The 24,835-nt window shown below is 34.4% G+C and overlaps 1 protein-coding gene across 4 annotated transcripts in view; it reads right to left on the reverse strand.

Moving 5' to 3' along the window:
* The window catches only part of LOC128230405 (neurogenic locus notch homolog protein 1-like), a 107,613-nt gene that overhangs the window by 10,892 nt on the left and 71,886 nt on the right, over nt 1-24,835 (reverse strand). For all 4 annotated transcript variants that reach the window (XM_052942646.1, XM_052942637.1, XM_052942656.1 and 1 more), the window contains exons 37-53: nt 24,457-24,570; nt 23,348-23,461; nt 22,033-22,146; nt 21,378-21,491; nt 20,231-20,344; nt 18,083-18,196; nt 17,181-17,294; nt 15,711-15,824; nt 14,870-14,983; nt 12,859-12,972; nt 10,954-11,067; nt 8,168-8,281; nt 7,148-7,258; nt 5,529-5,645; nt 4,916-5,016; nt 2,061-2,165; nt 1,544-1,579 (exon numbers count right to left, since the gene is read on the reverse strand). In XM_052942646.1, the coding sequence (XP_052798606.1) occupies nt 1,544-1,579; nt 2,061-2,165; nt 4,916-5,016; nt 5,529-5,645; nt 7,148-7,258; nt 8,168-8,281; nt 10,954-11,067; nt 12,859-12,972; nt 14,870-14,983; nt 15,711-15,824; nt 17,181-17,294; nt 18,083-18,196; nt 20,231-20,344; nt 21,378-21,491; nt 22,033-22,146; nt 23,348-23,461; nt 24,457-24,570 (1,838 nt within the window). The remainder of the gene's footprint in view (nt 1-1,543; nt 1,580-2,060; nt 2,166-4,915; nt 5,017-5,528; nt 5,646-7,147; nt 7,259-8,167; nt 8,282-10,953; nt 11,068-12,858; nt 12,973-14,869; nt 14,984-15,710; nt 15,825-17,180; nt 17,295-18,082; nt 18,197-20,230; nt 20,345-21,377; nt 21,492-22,032; nt 22,147-23,347; nt 23,462-24,456; nt 24,571-24,835) is intronic.

The following is a 24,835-nucleotide window of genomic DNA, read 5'->3' on the forward strand; positions in this document are numbered from 1 at the left end:
TTTCCTTCAATTTGACCTGGTGACCTAGTTTTTGACCATACATGACCCAGATTCAAACTTGACCTAGAGAAAGACCATACCTAAGGGTGTAAAATGGCCAGAGCGTATTCATGTTTGTGTCAAGGAAAAGGGGTGGATGGACCAGGCCATGTGCTATGATTGGCTACCCACAGTATGGGATAAACGACCTGGTGCTGGCTTCAACCGCTCATTGTTGGTTCTTGATGCATTCAGAGCCCATACCACACCAGGAATGAAAGAAAGGATGAGAGACACGAGAACGACATTGGCTGTAATCCCTGGTGGCTTAACTTCAATCCTACAGCCCCTAGATGTCTCCCTTAACAAGCCGATGAAAGTCGCCTTGCGTCGCAAGTGGAATGACTGGATGGCCGGGGACAGCCATACATACACAAAAGCCAGACACAGAAGAAAACCCGAATTAGAACAGATCTGCTCTTGGATTGTGGATGCCTGGGAACAGCTCAACCACAAAATCATCATACATGCTTTCAAGAAATGCTGCATATGCAACGCTCTGGACGGAACAGAGGATGACATACTTTGGACCATGTAAAACCAGCGGACAACCAACACACAGAGGAAGAAGAAGAGGAATGCTGCAGTTTCTATAGTGACAAAACACCGGAGATGACCGAAGAAGAGATTGAAAGATTCTTCGATAGCAACGCAGACGATGAATTCGAAGGCTTTGATGCAAGCGACATCCGACTGAGGGAATAAGACTTGACTGTGCTATTGTTATTATGTGTGCTATTATTTTTGCTGCTATGTGTGTTTTTTATTTGTCATCGTTATGCTAAAAATGTAATTTCATTCTTGCAATAACAAAGAAACAAATATCAATTTGGTATTTATTAACGCATGGTATTTATTAGCCTTTGTGCCATTTTCACAAACGTAAAATAAAATGACAAAACAAAATGGTGGTCTCCAACTTTTAGCTCCAATTTTTTCACTGCGTCTTTTCTATAAAGACCTATCAGGGTTTTTACCTGATTTCTCACCAAATATTTTGCCTGCGTCCTATCTATGCTAGCATCCTATACATAGTATAATATGGTATTAATATTAACATTCTGACTAAGTTTCCTGAAGATAAAGTCATAAATGTGACCTCTATAGTGTTAACAAGCTTTTCCTTTAATTTGACCTGGTGACATAGTTTTTAACCCCAGATGACCCAATATCTAACTCGTCCAAGATTTTATTGAGGTTAACATTCTGAGTGTTAACAGTCAAATTGTTGACGTCGGACAACGGACACAGGGCGATCACAATAGCTCACCTTGAGCACTTTGTGCTCAGGTGAGCTAAAAAACTATACTGATAATCGTTATTATTAGTATTATCATAATTATTTAAAAAATTAAACTAATTATCATTTTTTTTTTTTATTATTATTATTATTATAATAATTTAAAAATCAAGCTAATTATCATTATTTTTTATTATTGTTATCATTATTATTTAAAAATCAAGCTATAGAGAATTTCTGATGAATTATGAAACAACACATTACCGGGAATTTAAATTCTGACCGCTCAGTATCGGGATTCTGCAATAAAAATAAAACATAAAAAAAGCAAAAAATAGGGAAACATCTTAATGAAACAGGTACATTATTAAACTAATGGTTGCCTAGTTAGTGCACTCACTTCTCACCAAGACGACCCAGGTTTGATTTCCCAGCCTGGGCGCATGTGTGTTTGGTTAGTGGTCACTTAGCCAAGTGGGTTTGGGTACTTTTTCACAATTGTTGTAAAACATAGAATACTTATCGAATATTCAAACTGAACGATGTACATTAAATGTAATTGAATCATTTATGCTTGTACACATAAAAACATGTAAATATTTAACAATAATTTACAACTACCACCACCACCACAATCAATACCACTTGAGTCTGCTTCATACAGGACATTTGGACAATTCTAACAATACTAATGCTTGCTAATGGTACTTAATTTACTACTTAACCACACCAGGAAGTGTTTTAAATTAACAAGTAAAAGGCATCAAAAATAAAACCGTACCTTTTCTACATCTGGTATACATCTACAGTAAAACATTGGGCAACAACACTCATGTGTGATTTGAGGTTCTGGATCATTTTTGTCGGACTGATTCGGACTCACTCGCTTTCCATATTAAAAGAAAGAGAAAACATGACATTACAATGTGAGAAAAAATATTACAAACTGAAAGTAAAGTAGATTATGTATGTATGCATTAAGGTTAATGGGCAATAGTTGTCAATGAATCATTTGTATGTTTTGCACATTTCTATACAAATCTGGTCTTCATATGAAAGAGCTATATATATAGACATATTGGGGGTGCTTATGAACCAAATTACTCATGCTATTCTTCCCGACAAAAATCACAACTGTTCAAACTTTTGATGTGATGGATTATATTACCCAAGTGCAATAGACTACACATGTACTTTGATACTGCTGCACATCAATTGTTTTATTCCATTCATTCGTTATATTAATATTATTGCATTAAATGTAATAATGATATATTATGTTTTGTAAACACTGTATTGAATATACTGAATTCTTTATGAATAATGATAAAAAAAGAATAAACCCCCATTTTCCTAAACATAAGTTTAATATGGATAAACTTCCATTGCAAAAAAAAACAAAAAAACATGACATTACAATGTGAAAAAATGACATCAAACCAATTGTATAGCTGATAAGCCCCGTTACCTTAACATACTTAATAATGGAATGGAATCTTTAGGGACAACATGTTGATGTGATTAAAAAAAGAGGCCAGATGGTAGAGCAAACATCAATTTATTAACCTATTTGGGGTAAGTATAATTATAAAGGAGGATGCCATGGTTTTGTGCACAAATGTACAAACACTAAAATGATTATCACCAACAAAATGAGTCGTTTAAATTTACTAAAGTTTGGCAAAGTATGTCAATAAATGAAAAAAATAATCCTTATGTCTTTCCAGCCAAGTTTCTTGGCAATCATATCACAAGATAGTTTTTATAATGGAAGAAACCAATTAAATAATAACCACTGTCTTAAATCAAGCATTCATTACTGAATTTGGTAAAAAAAAATAAAACAACAAAATAAGGAAAACAACAAAATTAAGATTATTTTTTTTACTATAATTTTTTGGTGAATAACAGTTCTTTATAAATATTAACTTCATTGCACATTTTTCACTTTTAGGCTAGAAAAAAAGTTCCTTGTATCCAGAGTTTCGCTTTATCCTGAGTACATTATCTATTTATATTTTTTACATTGAATAATTATGGGCAAAAATCAGGCTAAAAACACTTGTTAGTTATATCCGGAGTTTCGTTATATCTGGAGTTGTTATATCAAGAGTTTACTGAATTACAAGTTGAATGAAAGTCTTGAACTTTATAAAGTTAAAAAGGATTACTATTTGCATTGTACACCAATTTTAAACATTGTTGCTTTTCAAGCAGACAGTCATTATCATTGGCAAGGTGGCCCAAAAAAAATCAATAACATGACTCATATTTTGTAGTTTTTTGTTTATGAAATATTCATGATTAAAAGAAGTTTTCTAATTACATTTTTTTTGCTATATGTAGCAACTACTTACAGTATTTTCCTCATGTTAACGATGGAAGCCATTTTGTAAGAACAATTTTTTGTGTTTATTTCTCAACCCTCTATTATGTATTGGATTTTTTTTCATCAAGAACAGAGATTTTAAATGTCATTTGATTCCAAAAATAACAACTGGTTTGATGACTTCAAACTTTAAAATTACATACCGGTAATTAGACATTTCATAACTGACTAAAATGGAAAATTGGGAAGTCTGAAACATCATGTCACTCAAGGTTTTAGCTTAGCTGGCATTCTCAAGCAATCACAGTTTTGCTGTTCTATTAAATATCAGTTTTTATTAAATTATAAGACTGAAATAAAAAAGAAAAAAGTTTATTTCAGTGTAAGATTGCAATGTATATCATTTCGTGGACACCATAAATAAATATTTCACTTGTTGCACAGTCACTTGAGATATATTACTTTTGGTGCTCACTCGGTTAAAGCTATAATCTTAAACTGAAACAAACAATTATCCTCTATGTAACCTCTGTGTGATGTTCATGTTAGTTTGCTCTGTTTGTCTATATGTATTTTCTCTCTTTTTGTGACTCCTGTGTCTTGACATAGTAGTCAGTCATAGAATATCTAATCCATTTTATTGCTGTCAGATGAGCATGGTAATTAATACACATTTAGAACGTATGACGTCAAACATCATAAGATTGAACACATTTAAAACATTTTTTTTAATATACCAAAAAGCATGAACAAATCTCGAAAACAATGGTGCTTATGAAGGATACCAAGATTAATTTAAAAGAAATGTGCAGAAAACAAGGTATTGCTACCTTATGAGACAATAGTTGATCCCAGTAAATCTTTTAGCATTCACCAATCATTTAATATTTTTGTGTTTTTAGCTATTAAATACAGTAAGAAATATTGTTAATAGTAATTAATGTTTTCCATAAATGCATTTTTAAGAAAGTAGTTGAGGGTGTATCACTCAAAATTCATTTTTGTTTTACATGTGTTTGTATTGATTTTGAATAAGAATGTCACTTTAAATAAAGTGGAAAGGATCTTATCAGGGAAATTGAATTAATATAGAAAGGCCAATCTGAGTGGACCAGGAAAATCAATACTGGCTTATCTAATAATCTATAGACAACATTAGTTTATCCATAGTGCACTCCTAGTGCACAAGAGTGTAAAGTTTGTTCTAAACAGTTCTGTATACAAGGAATTTATTTTTGATTTCACGAGCTACTGATTTTACAGATTGTTCCTTTTTGAATGTAGATATAAACACTAGAACACCTCACCTGTCCAGTTACCAAACACCGTCTGTACAGGTATATTAGAAAGGCAATAAATGCAATACCGACTCCAAGGCCAATCACGACGTAAACAATCAACAGAGCAACTGAAAATCACACAAATTCACATCTCTATCAAACAAAATCAGTAAAACAGCACCAAAGTCATATCTCGTTAAGGGCCTGCCACAAAAGTGGGTGGGATTATCAGGCCAAATATCAAAACATTTCTAAAGTTAATGCTTTATTTAATTTTGAAGTATGATCTTTTTGGGGGAATAAAACGTACATTTTTTTTGTGACATGGTTTGGGGAAGTAAAGAGTTGACCAAAGTTTAGGAAAAAAGATTTTATCAGATTTTGGATAAAAAAGCCCAGGACTAACTTAAACTAATAAACAATAAAAGTAGCTGCTATCACCACAATGCCTTAAGACATTGTTGATTAGTTAGAACTGACAATTTTGACACAAAACATACTCATTTTGTATAAGGCATTTTCTGAAAAAATGGTTTATGAAACACGCTGATGGAGTAATACCATTTCCTCTCCGAAAAGCCAAGACTTTAAGGAGTTGAAATAATTATACTTATAAATCTTAAAGCAAAACACAACTTACCGTGCTCACATCTGCCCCCAGTGACAGCTGTGTGACCACTATCACAGACACAGGTCTGCTCCTTGCATATCTGGTTAGTTCCACATTGATCAGTCGCCGAACACTCACCAGGAATCGCTGGAAAATATGGGAAACATGTGGCTATGGTTTACTGTCATTCATGTACAAATGTGGCTCAGGAATGCTCTGAGTGGGACGCAAAAGCACAACCCCTAAGTTGTGAAATGACAATGATCCTACTGAATAATCTAATCTGGGCAACCTCTTGAGGCCTTAAGGTTGCTGACCACATAAATGTGAATCTTGGATTAAAGGTTGGATTAAAGGTTGCATACATAGACATATGTGACTCTTGGATTTCAGGTTTCCTTTGTAGAAATTTGTGTATCTTGGTTTAAAGTTTCCTATGTAATAATATGTGAATCTTGGAATTAAAGTCTGTTATGTAGAAATATGTGCTTGGATTTCCTATGTAGAAATATGTGTATCTTTGATTTTAAGTTTCCCTCATAGAAATATGTGAATCTTTGATTTAAGGTTTCCTATGTAGAAATATGTGAATCTTGGATTTAAGGTTTCCTATGAACAAATATGTGAATCTTGGATTTAAGGTTTCCTACATAAAAATATGTGAATCTTGGATTAAAGGTTTCCTACATAAAAATATGTGAATCTTGGATTAAAGGTTTTCTACATAAAAATATGTGAATCTTGGATTAAAGGTTTCCTACATAAAAAATATGTGACCCTTGGATTTAAGGTTTCCTATGTAGAAATTTGTGTATCTTGGTTTAAAGTTTCCTCTGTAGAAATATGTGAATCTTGGATTTAAAGTTTCTTATGTAGAAATATGTGCTTGGATTTTCTATGTAGAAAAATGTGTATCTTTCATTTGAATTTCCCTCATAGAAATATGTGAATCTTGGATTTAAGGTTTCCTATGTAGAAATTAGGAATCTTGGATTTAAGGTTTCCTATGAACAAACATGTGAATCTTGGATATATGGTTTTCTATGTAGAAACAGGTTTATCTTTGAATTAAGGTATTCTTCATAGAAATATGTGAATCTTGGATATATGGTTTTCTATGTAGAAACATGTATATCTTTGATTTTAGGTTTTCCTCATATAAATATGTGAGTTTTGGATTGAAGGTTTTCTTTTTTTTTAAAAATGTAAATCTTGGCTTTAAGGTTTCCTATGGAGAAATATATGAATTTTGGATATAAGTTTTACTTAGTACAAATATGTGAATCTTGAATTTAAGGTTTCCTATGTAGAAATTTCAATAAACATAAACATGTAATAAAATAAATAAAACAAGAGCTAAAGTATTTTCAATTCATGACTAAAATTGACGAAGATTTCAATTAAAACAGGTCCTGAATTCATCTTAAAGATTCAAAGTCAAGATCGTTCTTAAACGTTCTTTTGCAATTTTAACAAACTATATAAAAATCATTTGGTCTCTTTTACTTTATTTTTGCATTACATTTCAACATACTTTGTGATTTGTTTGTTTATACTTAAAATTTAAATATACCAACAAGTTATGTCATCTACATTCTTTTTTTTAAATGCTTTGCATGATATTTAATCAAAATATTTGATTGACAGACCTTCATCACACCTTGTGCCTCTGTAACCCGCAACACAATCGCATGTGAAAGAGTTAATCCCATCCACACACATGCCAGCCTTACACGAATCCGCTGTGCACTCGTTGATGTCTGTAAAATAAACAAGTCAAATTAGCCATTACCTTTACCATTACTTAGACTGACCGTACAGTTGTAATATGATAAGTTTACATACAATTTGATTCTGAGATGCATTATTATATTTGATCAATATTACTTTTTAATGTTATAAAATCATTTATAATTGGTCGTGTCATTTGAGAGAAGCATGTAAAAAAAAATATTTGAAAAATAATGAAAATTAAAGGAAGGTGGAATATTAATATGAGTGCAATCTATCAATGTCAACATATTATATTTTGTTTATAATGCCTAAAGAGGCGGACAGCAACAAGCAGCGTCTTCTTTTACTCTTCAATCAGGATGTCGTTACTATATAATAAAGAGGGTAGGTTTTATATACATACACCTTCGGTGGCTGACTGAATGGGCCTTATAATGTCATATTTACCTCAGTGGTATGTAATATTTCTTAATTTATCAGGGGCGTAGCCAGCGTTACGCACTAAAGCATGTGAGTTTCATCAATTTGAAAAATAAAAACAATATTTATGGCCAAAAATGGCATCAAAGTCGAGGGCTAAGCTAAAAATTGATATTAGAACAAAGGGAAGATCAACTATAGTCTCTCTGTGCTAGATAACATACTGAGCCTAAATCCATCTGTTGGTAACTACATAGTCGGCGGCTACAAAGTAGAATCTATACATCCCTCCAAATACACATCAGTGCTCAACATGTTAGTTCCATTTTCCATTTTTCCATGGGAAGGCTCCCGAACCCCCCACTGGCTACAGGGATAATCTCCCTCCCACACCCTCCCCCTTTCATGCATAGCCCTCTATTAATGTTATAAAGTCTATTATGGTAATGTTTTTTGAGATACTCGTGTAGAAGTAAACAAAAATAGCTGTATAAAATTCAAACACAAAGTCATACTTATTTCACAGTTGACTCCGGTATACCCAGGAACACATGAACACGTGTAGAGACCAATAAGATTAGTACAGTTCCCACCGTTCTGGCAGGGGAGGGATATGCACTCATTAATATCTGAAAGTAAAAAAGGACAGACAAAAACCTGAAAATGCAATTATTCTGATGAATAATGGACAAAAAGTTATAATTTGGGAACAAATTATTATTTTCTTGGGCCCATTTCATTAAGGGGTCTTTGTTGTAAATTAAAAATATGTAAAATCTGTGTAAATACCACAAATACCAACATGTTGATTTTTTTTATTTCTACAACATTTGTTCATCTTTAATACTGGCTAAATTTGAACAAATGTTAAGCAAAATAAGCACTAAATAACACAATGTTAATTTTGATTTTCAACTAAGACAGACTTAGATTTGTATTGACTTGGGCAGAGAGCCTTATATAGTGCAAGAAATATACCTCCAAGACGATCAAAAAAGGGAAGATACAGGGGTGGTACATGCATAAAACATCTTAAATCAATATCCTAAAATTTCGTAATCAAAAGAAAAGCATAAGTATTTTTTTACATAAAAGTTTGTATTGTGAATCAAATCAATGAAAATAAAGTATTTCAGATATTATCAAGAGATTATTTCATATCGTAAGTAAGATACTTAACTTAAGAAAATGACTTAAGTTAGAAAATGAGATGTCTTATGAATACAGGCCTAGCTACTAAGAAAAATTGTATTGTATCCATGTACTTTATTGCATGCTCATGGACCTTAAAGCTGCACTCTCACAGATGGACAGTTTTGACGTTTCTTTTATTTTTTGTCAGAATCAGGTGATTTTGGTATCAATGCCTTCAATGTAGTCATATAAGATGATTAACAATTTATACCTTACATAAATGTGTCCCTTCTTTGTGTACATAAAGTTGATCGGTCTGTATATTAATGTATTTTAATAAAAATCCAGTTTTCATGACGTCAGCAGTCCATATCAAGTTTTTTGGCCGGCGGGACCTCGCCAAAAATATAATATGGACCGCTGACGTCATATAATATGACCCGCTGACGTCATAATTCTGGCGGGTGCTGCTTGAAATTTTCACAACGACATTTTTTGCGCAAGTAAACTTTATTAGATTTGTTCAATAAAACATATCAAAGGCGCTCTAAAATTATTAAATGGTAAAAATGTGTTCGGTATAATATAAGAAATATTACACACCACTTCGGTTCGGGCCATATGGCATTATAAGGACCGGCCAGTCAGCCCCCGAAGGTGAATATATGAATATACACATTCGAGGGCTGACTGGCTTGTCCTTATAATGTCATATGACCCTCAGTGGTGTGTAATATTTCTTATATAGAACAGATCCCAATTGTTTGGAAAACTGCCAAAAAAATCAATTTTCTTAAAGCATTAGTTAAAAGGTTTTTCGAACACAATAATGAAAAACTGCGATCTGATCTTTTATCAGCAGTGTTATATGACGGTTTCCTAAATTTAAGCAAAAAAAAGGCCCATTCCAAGTCCTTGTCGTAACTGCGTTGCCCGAAACCCAGGACAAGTATATACTTTTTCGGAGAAGTCAAAATTCCCAGGTGGATGCCCCAAGTGCATTTTTCCAAAATTAAAATCCCTCAGCTAGTTTCTTCAGCAACAATTCACAAATCCTGAATGAACGCTCTTAATATTGGCTTTCACATATTTACGCATGATTTGATGCATTCCACATGCTCAACATTTGTAGTATTCAATTAATAAGCGTCTTAGCGTCTGCCAGACGGTTTTATTAAATACATTTATCAGCTTCTAAGCATCTGCTTGACACTTGGACGCTTATTATTTAAATTCTCCTCTCGTTCATGTTTTGGTTTTGATTACAAAATGATGAAGTATGTTGCGGGTAAAAAGCCAAAATAGCTGAAGATATACTAGTACATCAGGTAATTAGAAGCAGTATGAAGAAAAACGAGAATGATCTTTTGGATGGTGATGATGGTGATGACTTAGAGATGACTGAAGACCTTGTTTTCAATTTCCTGTTATCCTTTAGCGAATAAATGAACACAACAATTTGATTTTTGTTGGGTTTTTAAAAAAATATTTTGGGCAAGTAAAACTGTTTTTGGGCAAGTGGTTTTCTTCAATCACTTACCCGAAAGGACAAGTGCTGATTTTTTTTTAAGGCAAAGACCGCATTCCAAGTCAAAAAGTAAAGTTGTCAAAAACAGTCAATCTCTGAGAGTGAAGCTTTAACCCTTTGCATGCTGGGTAAATTGTCGTCTGCTCAAAAATGTCGTCTGGTTTATTCTAAATTTCTTTCAATTTACTTAAAACTTTGGGGATATATTGACTGAGTGGCAAACAGCTTGGAACCTGACCAGACGCCGAGTTACTCGGCGTCTGGTCTGGTTCCAAGCTGTTTGCAAAGCCTTTAAAATCCCCATCAGCAGCCTAAGGGTTAAGGCCTTTACGCATTTAATGCATTTAAAATAAAATATGAAACTACAAAACTATGTGATTGTAACACAGTCATCCAAATGTGAACTGGAAGAGGTAACAAATCATTCTATCGAAACAGTTGTAAAATGTGATTTTGTCTTTCTCATGGTCTGGACCTTAAATGTTCACAAACAGTCAAGTCATAAACTCACACTCAGAAAAGCCCTTTTATCAGGTAACAAAGAATTATATTTATTCAGTTTTGCCCCTTAAGCTTAATTTCAGACTTTCTACTGTTTGTAATCTAGGCCCCTTAGGTATTACAAATTTGTATGTTCACCTATTTCGCAAAGGTTGCCAGTATATCCAAGCGGACAAATGCAATTGAAGCTCCCAATGGTATCTATACACGTGCCACTGTTCCTACAAGGGGAACTCAGACATTCCAGCACATCTGCAAATAAAATAAAGGTAGAAAACAGCAATTATTGGTTACATTCCACGAGCTACATGACGATAAGGTTTTAGTTAGAAGAGCCACTTGTTAACATACTTATACTATTTTTTAAACTTGTAGAGATCATTAAGCATAGGTAGGTTTGGTAGAATATGCAAGTCCATTGTGTAATGCAACCATGTGTTTTATATATTCACAAATATACTCCAATCATTGGTCATCAACTGATTCTTTGATTAGGTTATATAGGTTATGCACCAGTCAATTGTAACCACGACCTCCCCAGGTCCGGGGAATAGAGGGGACTTTGTCTTTGGGTCAAGCAAAGCACGGGTAAAATCCCGTCCTGCAGGGATAAACTGCTGGTAAATCCAGCCAAATATCCTCGCACCCCAGGTAAGACCCATTCCCCGCTATTTTTGGCGCGAAGACAAAACCTACGCATGCACCCGGCACTGTGGGGCCACCTGAAAGATAAACAAAATACGGCCCATTTCCCCGGGGCTGTGGTAACAATTGACTGGTGCATTACGGTATACTAATTTCTTTGAGCTTGAGCGTGATGAAACTCGATAGGTTATAGAATAACTCTTGCGTCTGTTTCCTGGGAAGGAACCAGTATTGGCATCCATTTTGAAAGGCCATGAGAAAGTACCCCTAGTGGGGATCTAGCCCACAACCTCTTGGGTAAGCGGCAGACACCTATACCACTAGAACACTCTCACCCTGGTGGGAATCCAACCCACAACATATGAGTGAGAGGTGGAAACCTTTACCACTAGACCACCCTCACCCTGGTGAGGATTAAACCCACAACCTCTTGGGTGAGAGGCGGACACCTTTACCACACCTTTACAACCTACGACCATTCTCACCCAGCTGAAGATTCAACTCACACCCTCTTGGGTGAGAGGCAGACACATATACCACTAGACCACTCTTACCCTGGTAGGGATCAAACCCACCACGTCTTGGGTGAGAGGCGGATACCTTTACCACTAGACCATTCTCACCCAGGTCGAGATCGAACCCATAACCTCTTATGTAAGAGACAGACACCTATACCACTAGACCACTCTCACCCTGGTAAAAATCGAACCCACAACTTCTTGGGTGAGAGGTGGACACCTTTACCACCTGCCCATCTTACCCAGGTCGAAATTGAACCAACAACCTCTTGGTTGAGTGGAGGACACTTTTACTACTAGACCACACTCACTCTGGTCGAGATTGAACCACAACCTCTTGGTTGAGTGGAGGACACTTTTACTACTAGACCACACTCACTCTGGTCGAGATTGAACCAACAACCTCTTGGTTGAGTGGAAGACACTTTTACTACTAGACCACACTCACCCTGGTCGAGATTGAACCAACAACCTCTTGGGTGAGAGGCAGACACCTTTACCACTAGACCACTCTCACCCTGTCAAGGATTGAACCCACAACCTGTTGGGTGAGAGGAGGAAACCTATTACACTTGAAAACTCTCACCCTGGTTGGGATGGAACCCACGTCTTGGCTGAGAGGCAGACACTTTAACCTCTAGACCACACATGCCCTCATTGTTTGATTGAAATTTGGCATCTGAATGATTGGACCTTTACTGATACACTGGGCTTTGGATAACATGTACTTGTTTGACTGCTATGTGTTTTTAAATAATAATAGTAGGCATTATATAAAAAAAAATACTAATGAATGCATCAGAGCATGATATTTAAAAGTGTGGACAAACTACTAATTCCTTAAAAAAACTTATTGAGAAATAAGTTTCCATCTACTTACTTATCCTACAGAATTCACCAGTAAATCCAGTCGGGCAAAGGCATGTGTAACTGTTTATACCATCAATACATGTGGCATAGTCTGCGCATAAGTTATTTAGGCAGTCTGGGATATCTGGAAAATACAACTATATCAGTTACCCAACTTTCCCAAACCAAGTTTAAAGGATTAAAAAGATAATAAGTAACTCACTGTAATTTTACCCTTGGCTGTGCTAATTTTTGTACTTCTTTGAATTCATACAGTGTGACTATTGTTGACCTGCCTTCATTTGATGAAGTGTGCTTATTTCCCCCCTGCTTTTAATTCATAATGTGTGTTTATATTTTACCCGCTTTTAATTAATAAAGTGTGCTTATTGTTGTTCTTCTTTAAACTCATAATGTGTGCTTATCGTTGTTGTTTTTAAATTTATAATATGTGCTTATTGTTGTTCTTCTTTAAATTAATAATATGTGCCTATTGTTGTTCATCTTTCAATTCATAAGATACAGTTATTGTTGTTCTTCTTTAAATTCATATGATATGCTTATTGTTGTTCATCTTTAAATGCATAATGTGTGCATGTTGTTGTTTTTCTAAATTCGTAAGATATGCTTATTGTTGTTCTTCTTTAAATGCATAATGTGTGCATGTTGTTGTTTTTTTAATTCGTAAGATATGATTATTGTTGTTCTTCTTTAAATGCATAATGTGTGCATGTTGTTGTTTTTCTAAATTCGTAAGATATGCTTATTGTCGTTCTTATTTAAATTCATAAAGTATGTATGTTGTCTTTCTTTTTATAATGCATAAGATATGCTTATGCTGTTCTTCTTCAAATTCATAAGAGTTACTTCTTAATAATCTTTAAATTCACTTTAAATACTTATTGTTCTTTTTCTCTAAATTTATTAATTGTGCATGTTCTTGTTGTTTTTCTTCAAATATAAGATTTAAAGATAAATTGTTGTTCTTAAAATAAATAAAATATGCTTATTGTTGTTCTCCTATAAATTCATTTGATATGCTTGTTGTTGTTCTTCTTTAAATTCATGAGATGTGCTTTAGTTGTTCTTCTTTAAATTTATAAGGTGTGGTTATTGTTGTTCTTCTTTAAATTTAAATTTATTCAGTGCACATGTTGTTGATCTTTTTTAAATTCATAATGTGTGCTTTTTGGTGTGCTTATTGCTGTACTTCTTTGAATTCATAAAATTGTGCCTTTTTTACCTGCTTTTAATTCATAATGTGTGCTTATTATTGCACTTCTTTTAATTGAAAGAGTATGCTTATTGCTTTGTTTCTTAAATTCATAGAGTGCTTATTGTTGTTCTTTGTGCCGATGAGCTTTCCATTCGTAAAGTGTTTATTGTTATTTTTCTTTAAATGATTGTATTTTGTATGGCTATTCTTGACCTGCATTCTTTTCGTAAATGTGCTTATTGTTGACTAGCTTTCAATTAATAATGTGTGCTTATTGTTGACTACATAAATTCAACCAATTAGCATATTGCTGTTCTTTTTTTTCGATTTAAAGCTTGTGTGCTTATTGTTGACCTAATTCTAATTCATAAATGTGCTTATTGCTGTTCATCTTTGAATTCATATCATGCTAATTGTTGCACTTCTTCAAAATTCATAGTGTGCTTTTTGTTGTACGGTCTTAAATTTACAAAAAGTACTTACTTTTGAACTAGCCTGGTTATTGAACTAGCCTGGTTATTGAACTAGCCTGGTTATTGAACTAGCCTGGTTATTGAACTAGCCTGGTTATTGAACTAGCCTGGTTATATAAATTTATAAAATGTGCTTCACATGTTTGTTTCAAACATGCTTAATAATGAACTAATCAAAATGGTTTGAATGACAGTTCAACACATATAATTATATCAGAATGTCCAAAAAACATACTAAAGTAATACAAAAGCTTTGCAGTAATGCTTTGAGTTAGGTGAGAGTCCTTTCAAATATAAAACATGTCTGTACGCTAATCCACATATTAACAAGACAGTTAAGTAACTGAACCTACTTATTCCACAGTTGGGTCCGGTAAATCCAGAAGCACATTCACAGCTGTAGCTAGCCACGAGATCCCGACAGGTTCCGCCATTCATACAAGGCAGTGAATTACACTCGTTGATCGCTAAAATAGAGGAATATAAATTTTGGGTAATATCTTGCAAAAAATGTCTATAATATATAATCGTAAAAACATATGCTATTTGCTTATACCCTATAACAAAAAAGGTCATTGACTGCATTGCCAGGAATGACAGTAAAATTCCAGATTATAAAATATACGTTGTGATCTACAAATCAACGTCAATGATGCTACAAGCTGAAAATAGATGCCTTAAAAATAGCTCGCTAAAGTCCAATTAAGCAGTGAAAATGATGTCAAATGGTTAAAGCACAGGACCAGCAGTCCAATGATCTCGGCTTGATTCCCTGTTGCGGAGGTGGATATGAATATGAAACCTGCGATCTGATCTTTTGTCAGCAGTTTTTAATCACTGTTTCCCGACATTAAAGTAAAAATTATTATATTATTATTATAAAAGTATTTCAGATGTTACGCTGTGAAACAAATATACTGGTACTCATATGTCTTGCACATCGAGCCCAAAAAGCCAGGAGGCCTATCGGGTGCTTGTGACAGGACATGGGTATACAGTTTAAAACTTTATTTAGATGGTGTACATAGAATAAGATGACTTAACCTATGCATTTCACACATTTCATGAATCCTGGAGGACAAATACAGAGGTAGGCATTTACAAGGTCCTCACAGCTGGCTGTGATGGGACATGGATATATTGTACAAGGGTATGCTTTCAATAACCAAGGAATTTAACAGTATATTTACTCACGTGCTTCACACATCACCCCCGTGAACCCCGGAGGACAGTTACACCGGTAGGCATTCACCAGGTCAACACATGTGGCTTGGGCAGGACAAGGGTTAGATGCACACTCGTTTATATCTGTAAAAAACAAGCATAAGAGCAACATTGTGGAGGTCAAAGCTAATCAGGTTTTCTCAGTTGACCAATGGGCATAACTCGACAAATATAATAAGATATGATAAATGCATATTGTGTGTTTTCAGCTGCATGTGAATATCTTTTATGATTTGGGACAGTTATGCACCAGTCAATTGTTACCCCCCCCCCACCCCACCCTAGGTCAAGGAGTATACTGGGTAAGCGGTGGAAATGGGCCTAGTTTTTATCTGCCAGTAGGCCTCACAGTGCCGAGTGAATGCGGCGCTTTTGGTTTCACCCTGAAAATAGCAGGGAAAGTGCTGTGGCTTTGTGCAGAGGTTACAACTGACTAATGCAGAAAATTGACAGTTTTCGCAGTGAACAGCAGGAGAACATGATCACATATGTTTTTTGTATTAAATTCTAGTAACTAATTATCATTATAATTAGAGATCAATCAGAATCTTCTGTTGATACACATAGCTAATTAAACTAGCTATGATGAAAACTAAAACAAGAGCACCTCACATGCACACTCATCTGTGGTTTTACATTGCAAAAATGGGTAAATCTCAATCATTATTTAAGCCATATTTATGGACATTGCTCAACAGTGATTGGAATTTCTCTGGTAACATGTGTTGTAGGCAGTGTTAAAGTCTATTCACACTGATGACAATGCCACCAACAACAATGCCATCGCCGCCAACAAAACTGCCATCGCCACGAACCACAATGCCATTGCCACCAATGACAATGCCATCACTGCCAACGACAATGCCATCACCACAAACAACAATGCCATTGCTGCCAACAACAATGCCATCGCCACCAACGACAATGCCATCGCCGCCAACAACAATGCCATCACTGCCAACAACAATCCAATCGCTGCCAACAAAACTGCCATCACCATCAACAACTATGCCAGCACCACTACCAAAACTGCCAACAACAATGCCATCGCTGCCAACAACAATGCCATCACTGCCAACAACAATGCCATCACTGCCAACAAAAAACTGATGCCACGAACCACAATGCCATCACCACGAACCACAATGCCATTGCCACCAATGACAATGCCATCACCACCAACGACAATGCCATCACTGCCAACAACAATGCCATCACCACCAACAACAATGCCATTGCCACCAACAACAATGCCATCACCAACAACAATGCCATAGCCACCAACGACAATGCCAACAATGCCATCGCTGCCAACAACAATGCCATCAATGCCAACAACAATGCCATCACTGCCAACAACAATGCCATCGCTGTCAATGACATGCCATCGCCACAAACAAAAAAGTTGTTTGCATTTGATATTTAAAGGAAACTGCTTACTTGTTTGGCAAATTCTACCAGTCCAACCAGGTGCACAGACACACCTGAAGCCGTTAAGGAGGTCAATGCACAATCCATTATTTTGACATGGTTGGGATGCACACTCGTCGATATCTGAAGTACAAATAATATATCATTGGAGTGATTTTTGCGTGGCATGAGGATTGACAACCATAATTTGATAATCATTCATTCAAATAATATGAATACCTGAATATAAATCACAGGAAACATCAAAGGAACTTTTGTACAGCATGAGAATAATGACACTTAAACCAGGTTTCAAGGTGTATCATTTGTTTTTGTTTATACAGTAACTCCCATATTGGAAATTGTGTGTTGCGTTTGAATATTGAATCACAAAAATAGTGTATTTAGTGACTGTTTCGCACTAAATTGTCACAGTGTTCAATAATTAAGTAACGTGTATATTGGAATATCGTAATTTATCCGCACGCTACTTATGCATAACCAAAATCAAAGGATTAAACACTATATTTTTTAGTGTTTCGGGTCCGGATCTAAATAAATGAATTTTGATTGAATGAAATTCTTAAGTTTTAGAAATGGAAACTTTCCTTCAAAAGTGCATTCTGAAACTGCTGTAAAATAGGACTGTATCTTTCAAGTTTTATTTCTTGACACAAAGAGTGGTACAGGTGTTTCCACACACAAAATGGACTCAGGGAATGATTCAAAGCAGTGTTCATGTAGCCAACTGTATATCACTCTTGTATAAGTTGTCCATATGTTATGTTTAGGCTAGGTTGGACATATTAATTATTTGATTGGTTAATATCAATTTTTGAATAAATATTGACCAATCACTTAACAGATACAAAACAGAAACAATTAAAAATACATCAAACAGCATTGAGAGTGACAGATTAAAATTAACTTACTCGTTTCACATCGTATTCCAATGTACCCAGGAGGGCAAGAGCATGTGAACCTGTTAATTCCATCTCTGCATGTGCCACCATTCCGACATGGTGACGACAGGCACTCATCTATATCTAAGAAACAGAAAAAAACTTGAACAACAAAGAGCTTTGGCTTTATACTGGAGTACATAAATACTTCAATTAAATGTATAATTGTTCTTTTCTTCATAACATACATATACTCAAAAAACACACACATACATGTAAATTAGGGATGCAATCGAATATTCGAATATTCGATCAAACGTTTGGTATTCGAATGTCAAAATCGGTATTCGAAAATTCGAAAAAAAGTTCAATAAAGAGAATAAAAAACCTTTTGCCTACAACACTGTTGTTGTTTATAAAGTTCTTTTGTCTTGTCTTTAAAACGATTGGCCCCTAATGCTAGAGGTGTGAATGTAATGACAATACACACACATCTTATGTCATTTAGGGACTTATCGTCGGGTACTATAAAAAGTCCCCCTACTTTTACAATATCTGGCTAGGAATCGGCTTTAAGACCAACGTGTTGTCTTGGCTGCAGATTAAGCTGTGCAACATAGCTCAAATTGCTGTGATGATAAGAATGACATGTGCTACAATTATGTTGTAACATATATGTGCTTTAAACTGTTTTCCATGCTTCGATACAATGTTCGTGCTTTGAAATGTAAATGTATAGTATAGCGTTTTAGGATATATTTCCTCTATTGTTGTACACTATATGACTCATATCCATATATTTTCGTTTTATTATTTTATTAGTTCCCGAATTGGTTTGGGTTTTCCATAGTTATATTTAGTCAATTTAGATGTCAATCACAGAACGAGGTTGCATGTCCTACAGAAAGACTCTCCATTGGCGCAAAACGCTATTTGACTAGGAATCCAACTAATTTCACATCGTTTGCAAATATAAAGGCAGCGGGATTAAAATTATTCGATATTTTGTTTGTTGTTTATAATGTATTGCTTATTTCTTCCTGAAAATTGGAGATTTTCTAAAACTCATTTGGAGAAAATCAGGGTCCGCTGTGCGTACTGGCTACAACAAATTACGGGATAAAATTACCCCAGCTATTAGTTTAGCTAATAATAATAGTAATTGACTACATCTTCTAAAATATGTATTTCGGTAAATAAATATTTGAATATTCGATCGAAAGATTTAACGAATATTCGAATATCAAGTTTGCCATTCGTTTGCATCCCTAATGTAAATACATTCATAATGTCTGGAAATTCTGGTAATTTATCACACTGTGAAACATATTTATTCAAACCAATTAGTGACATTTAAATGTACATATTGTATGTATCCCTTATGATATCTGCTTTTTAATCTTATAGTAAACCAGATATACTTTTTTGAGTCACCAGGACTTTGACCTTTGACCTACTGGTCTGAAAATTAGGGCTCATCTACTGGTAATGACCAACCAGTGTACCAAGTATTAATTTCTGGGGTCCAAGTCTGAAGTTCATGGTTCCACGAGTTCTATAGTTATTCATCAGAAACAGTGTGATACACCTACTGGTAACTAACAAATCTTTTTCCACATGAAGGCCACTTTGACCTTGACCCACTAATCTCAAAATCAATATGGGATATCTTCAATTAATGACCAACAGTGGACTGGCATACCAAGTATGAGGTTCCTGGGTGTTCTTTAGTAACTGAGCATACATCATTTTTCAGCTTACATATCATTTGCCTATAGGTCACTGTGACCTTGACCTTTGAAATACTGAACTCAAAATCAATAGGGGTCATCTAACAGTCATGACCAACTCCATTCCAAGTATGATGTTCTTGGACCCAAGGGATCTTCAGTTATTGAGTGGAAACCATTTTGTCACCTCAAGGACACTGTGACCTTGACCTTTGATATACTGATATCAAAATCAATAGAGGTCATCTACTGATCATGACTAAACTGAATATAAAGTATGAGCTCCAGCGTCAAAGTCTTCTATAGTTATTGAGAGGGAAGAAACAATATGTCTCCCCATGAATGAATTATTCATTTATATTATTTTCTGATGAGCTCGTCCCTGTAGTTTTCATAGTAAAGTAAGAAAACAAACTGTATCAAATTTTGATTATTCCCTATAACATACTTATTTCACAGATGATTCCTGTAAATCCTGGTGGACAGACACATGTGTATCTGTTGACGAGATCCATACATATACCGTTATTCAAACACGGTAAAGAGGCACACTCTGGTATATCTGGAAGTGAAGGAAATGATATAAATCTTTATGTCATGTTTTTCGGTGGTTAATTGGAAAATAGTTGTGGATCATGTCCAGAAAACTCCCCATTTAAACAATGAGTTTATCAAAATATAACTTTATTGTTTCCCTCATTTCTGCCCGTTTAATTCTCTGTAAAGACGAACAAACATCAACACACACAGTATTTTTTTATTTTTGATGAATTACACACTTGAAACAAAGGAATTTGTTTTTTTATTGCAGACTACAAAATATTTCACCTTTCATGAGCACCATAATTAAATATTTCACCAAAAGGCATGCAATATAACTTTGAGGCTCACTGTTAAAAGTATAGTGCCCCTCTTATTCTTAATGAAACAAACGTATTACCTCAGATTTATTCTTGCTGTCAACATTCTAATAACCAGTAAATTTTGCATAAGCTATAACCAAGAGATTGTTGTTGATGGAACTTCATTAAACTTCATTAAAGCAATGAATGAGGGTAACATGACTCAATTTGAGACAACTTATTTTATTATTTTAATCTGCATCCTGCTAGAATGAGTTTCTGAAATCAGTTTTTAAATACTAGATTCAGTTTTCTTCCTCCCACCATTATGGGAATGATGCCGAGGTCTTTAAGATAGGGACAAATGTTTCATATTCACTAAATTTGGGATTTCCAATTTTGCCCGGAAATTTACAAGAATATTAAAACAAATGGACAGAAAAGATAAACAAATGTGGTAAATTGTTTCTTTAAGAAAACAACAACTTCTATACAAAAATGGTTTGGAGGTCAAATTTTAGTATTAAAAAAAATGAGAAAAAATAATATTTTTATCAAAGCATTAAATTTTATTTTCACATGTAGGAAAAAAATTATATGCTTTAGGAAAGGAATTGGAGCTGTAATAAGTCAGGAAAAAACACTGAAAAAAAACATTTAAAAGACATGATATTGACATAACAAAACCATCGCAATGTACACAACCTACCCTGAGGCAATTCACAGACATATCAAGCAAGGATGCATACTCACCAATCTCACAAATGATGCCTATGTAACCAGCAACACAGTTGCATGTATACATGTTGATGCCATCAATACATGCGCCGCCATTCAAACATGGTCCAGAAAGGCATTCATCAATGTCTACAAAATATAATGCAATTTAATCAAAAGCTTACAGAAATCATCTGCATTTATTTTATTATTATAAATGTAATATAAGAAATAGGTTGAGATCTTGACTCACTGTTCCAAGACGGCATCCACAATATTAATGGATAATGATATTTTAATTTCCATGGGTTGTCTGGTGCAGTGGTAAGTGCACTTTGCTTCTCACCTAGGTGACCTGGGTTCGATTCCCCCCCTGAGCAAAAGTGAGTTTGGTTTGTGGTCACCAAGCCAGACCAGTGGGTTTCCTCCAAGTACTCCAGTTTCCCCCTCAACACAAGACCACATCCTCACGTAAAATTGTGCCAACGAGAGTGATTAATATAATGTTGTAATAATTTGTTTCACAATTGTTGTGAAATGAATAAGTTTAAACTAGTTTCCATGTAATCTATATTTGTAATCATGTGATGTTTATTTGGCTTTTTATCTTGTGCAAGTAAAAAATTCATAGCCAAATGTATGGCTATATGCAAGACTTCTACTGGAGCGCAGTGCTAAAAAATTGGCTTACTAGTTTCACAATGTATTCCCGTGAATCCTGCTGCACATGTGCAGTTGTAACCGTTAACTAAATCGTTGCAAAAGCCATTATTTAAACAAGGTGTAGATTCACATTCTGGTATGTCTGAAACAAAAAAAGGAATCTGAAGTTCAAATATGATTTTCATTTTGTCAAGCTATTATACATTTTTTCATGCTATTATTTGTTTTGTCATGCTATTATTCATTTTGACAATCTATTTAATGTTTTGTCATGCTTTTATACTTTTTTTCATACTATTATTTGTTTGTCATACTTTTATCAGTTTTGTCATGCTATTATTCATTTCATCATGTTATTATTCGTTTTGACAAGCTATTATTCGTTTTGTTATTATTCATTTTGTTTTGCTATTATTCATTTTGTTATTATTCATTTTGTCATGCTATTATTTGTTTTGTCATGCTTTAATTATTCATTTTGCTTTCCTTTATTTGCATACATACTACAGATCACAAGTGTATCCATTAAACTTCCATTGTAGTTAAGATTTGCAAGTTAACAATGATGATGTTAATAATGTTGTTAACTTTACCAAAGTTCTAAAAACAATCGGCCAAATGTTGAATTGAAGTTACCATTATATTAACTTTCAATCAGCACAAATATGTTAAAGCTATCTTAAACTTTATAGCTATGGTTTTTAACGTATTTCACTTTAAAACCTTTGTCATAAGCTGAATTACATATACTTTCAATCTTTCATGTAATGTTTCAAATACAGTAAAACTGCAGTCGTTTGAACAGGCATTCATTAAAAACTGGCTGTCAGTCAAGGTCCAAGCTTAGTTCCGACCATTATTCCTTCTATGTTCATATATAAATTTACTGACAGTTGATAGAAACCTGAATAAGTCGAGGAGTCGAACACCATTGCCAGTCCCAAATACACATATCATGAGCAAAACCTTATGATAACATCAGGGTCATAATTTCACATGACCACAGTTTTACTGTACATGCATGTTTATAAATAATCAGGCATTTTTAATGATTAAGATAGGCTCATTTGCTACGCCTTCTTCGCCCATTCTAAATCATTAAAATTTTACTTCATGTTATATAACTATTACTCAATCTACTATAACTCTGCTATTTTATCTGATTCTACTTTATAACACACTTTGTGACACATATCAAGCTATCTATTGTCTTCCTCTCACTAAGCCTGTTTGAAGTAGCTTGATCTTATAGATTTAACATTTCTCTATCATACATTGCCTAATATTTATCTGAAAATATACATGTTATCTTATCTTACCTTAACTTAATTATCTGCTCTTACCTATCTCACATTTCGGACCCGTATAGCCAGCTCTGCAGACACATGTGAAGTTATTTACTCTGTCAATACAGTTTGCCCCGTTCAAACATGGGTTCGAAGCGCATTCATCATCATCTGAAAGTCAGAAAATAATCAATAAAGAAAAGTTACAGTTGTTTGAATCATTTTTGGTCATTTTAAGTTGAACAAATATCAACAAGAGCTATCACTGGATTCTTAGTTACCCCACCATACCACCTTCTTGTAATAAGAAGTATCACAGGGAGTGATCTATACTCCTTGAGTGCATGATCTCGTGAGAAGGCACCAATTAAGTTAATTGTCCTTAGTTCTACTATAATTTATTTAAATACAGAAATAAGGACTATAACATCTTTAAAAATAAGGCATGAAGTTTTAAAAAGCATAGCACAGTTTATAATTGGGATGACTGTAAGGTTGACCATTGCTGTATAAATCAATACCTTAAAAACATAATTATATAGTTATGGAGAAGAGGTAAAAAGAAAATAAGTATAAAATATGTGTATGAAGTTTGAAGTCAATAACATGTAAAAAAAGAGTTATGGAGAAAAGTAGACTAAATGTCCAGATGTCCATGGAAAGACGGACGGACGGGACAAGGTGATTCCTATATCGCCCCTACCTCAAAGTGGTGAGGGAATAGTAAAGTAAAGAAATAAGAGTTATATTCATTATCATCCGAGAGTCTACAACACATCAACAGGAATATTGAGAATTGAGTTCAAATTATGTAAGTACATACAGGGAGTTGAGTCTCATTATAAACTGCAGGGGGCTCTCCCGAGGGGCGACTTGGACAAAATGGTCACCTAAAATCCCCAAACTTCGCCTATATGTATCAACAAAGCCACATTGATTTCACCGACAATTTTAGCACATTGTAAATCTGTCAATCAGCGAGTATTTTGCCACTGTCCCATCAGTAAAAACCATCGCAATTAGCCATTCATAATTAGTAATCTTATAATCCAATAATTGGGCAATATCATCCAATCACCGAAACATTGACAGCTCTGTTTAACAGTAAGTTATAGTAAAGTAACCGTGAAAGGTAGGAAAACAAGTTTATTATCACTCTGTCTTACCTATATTGCAAGTAATGCCGGAAAAGCCGTCTGGGCAGACACAGGTGAACGAATTAATGCCATCAACACATAAGCCCCCATTTTGGCAAGGAAGTGAAGCGCATTCGTTTAAATCTGCAAGTTGGGATAAAATAATCTTGTATCGGATATACTGTCATTATGTATTTGCATTTTTAATATTGTATAATACAAAATGTAAACAATAGTTTGAAGCTTTTTATTTTTGAAACATGCACTCTTGCTCCCAAATAAGATTTACCACAATTGATCCAATTGTTTTGATAAACCAAAAAGGACGAATATATGTCATAAACAATAGTTCTGATGAAGGATACCGAGCTTAAGAAGGTCCAGAAAACATGGTATTTCTACTTATCAG

This window comes from Mya arenaria, chromosome 1 (genome assembly GCF_026914265.1).
Source record: "Mya arenaria isolate MELC-2E11 chromosome 1, ASM2691426v1".
In the NCBI taxonomy this organism is placed as follows: Eukaryota; Metazoa; Mollusca; class Bivalvia; order Myida; family Myidae; genus Mya; species Mya arenaria.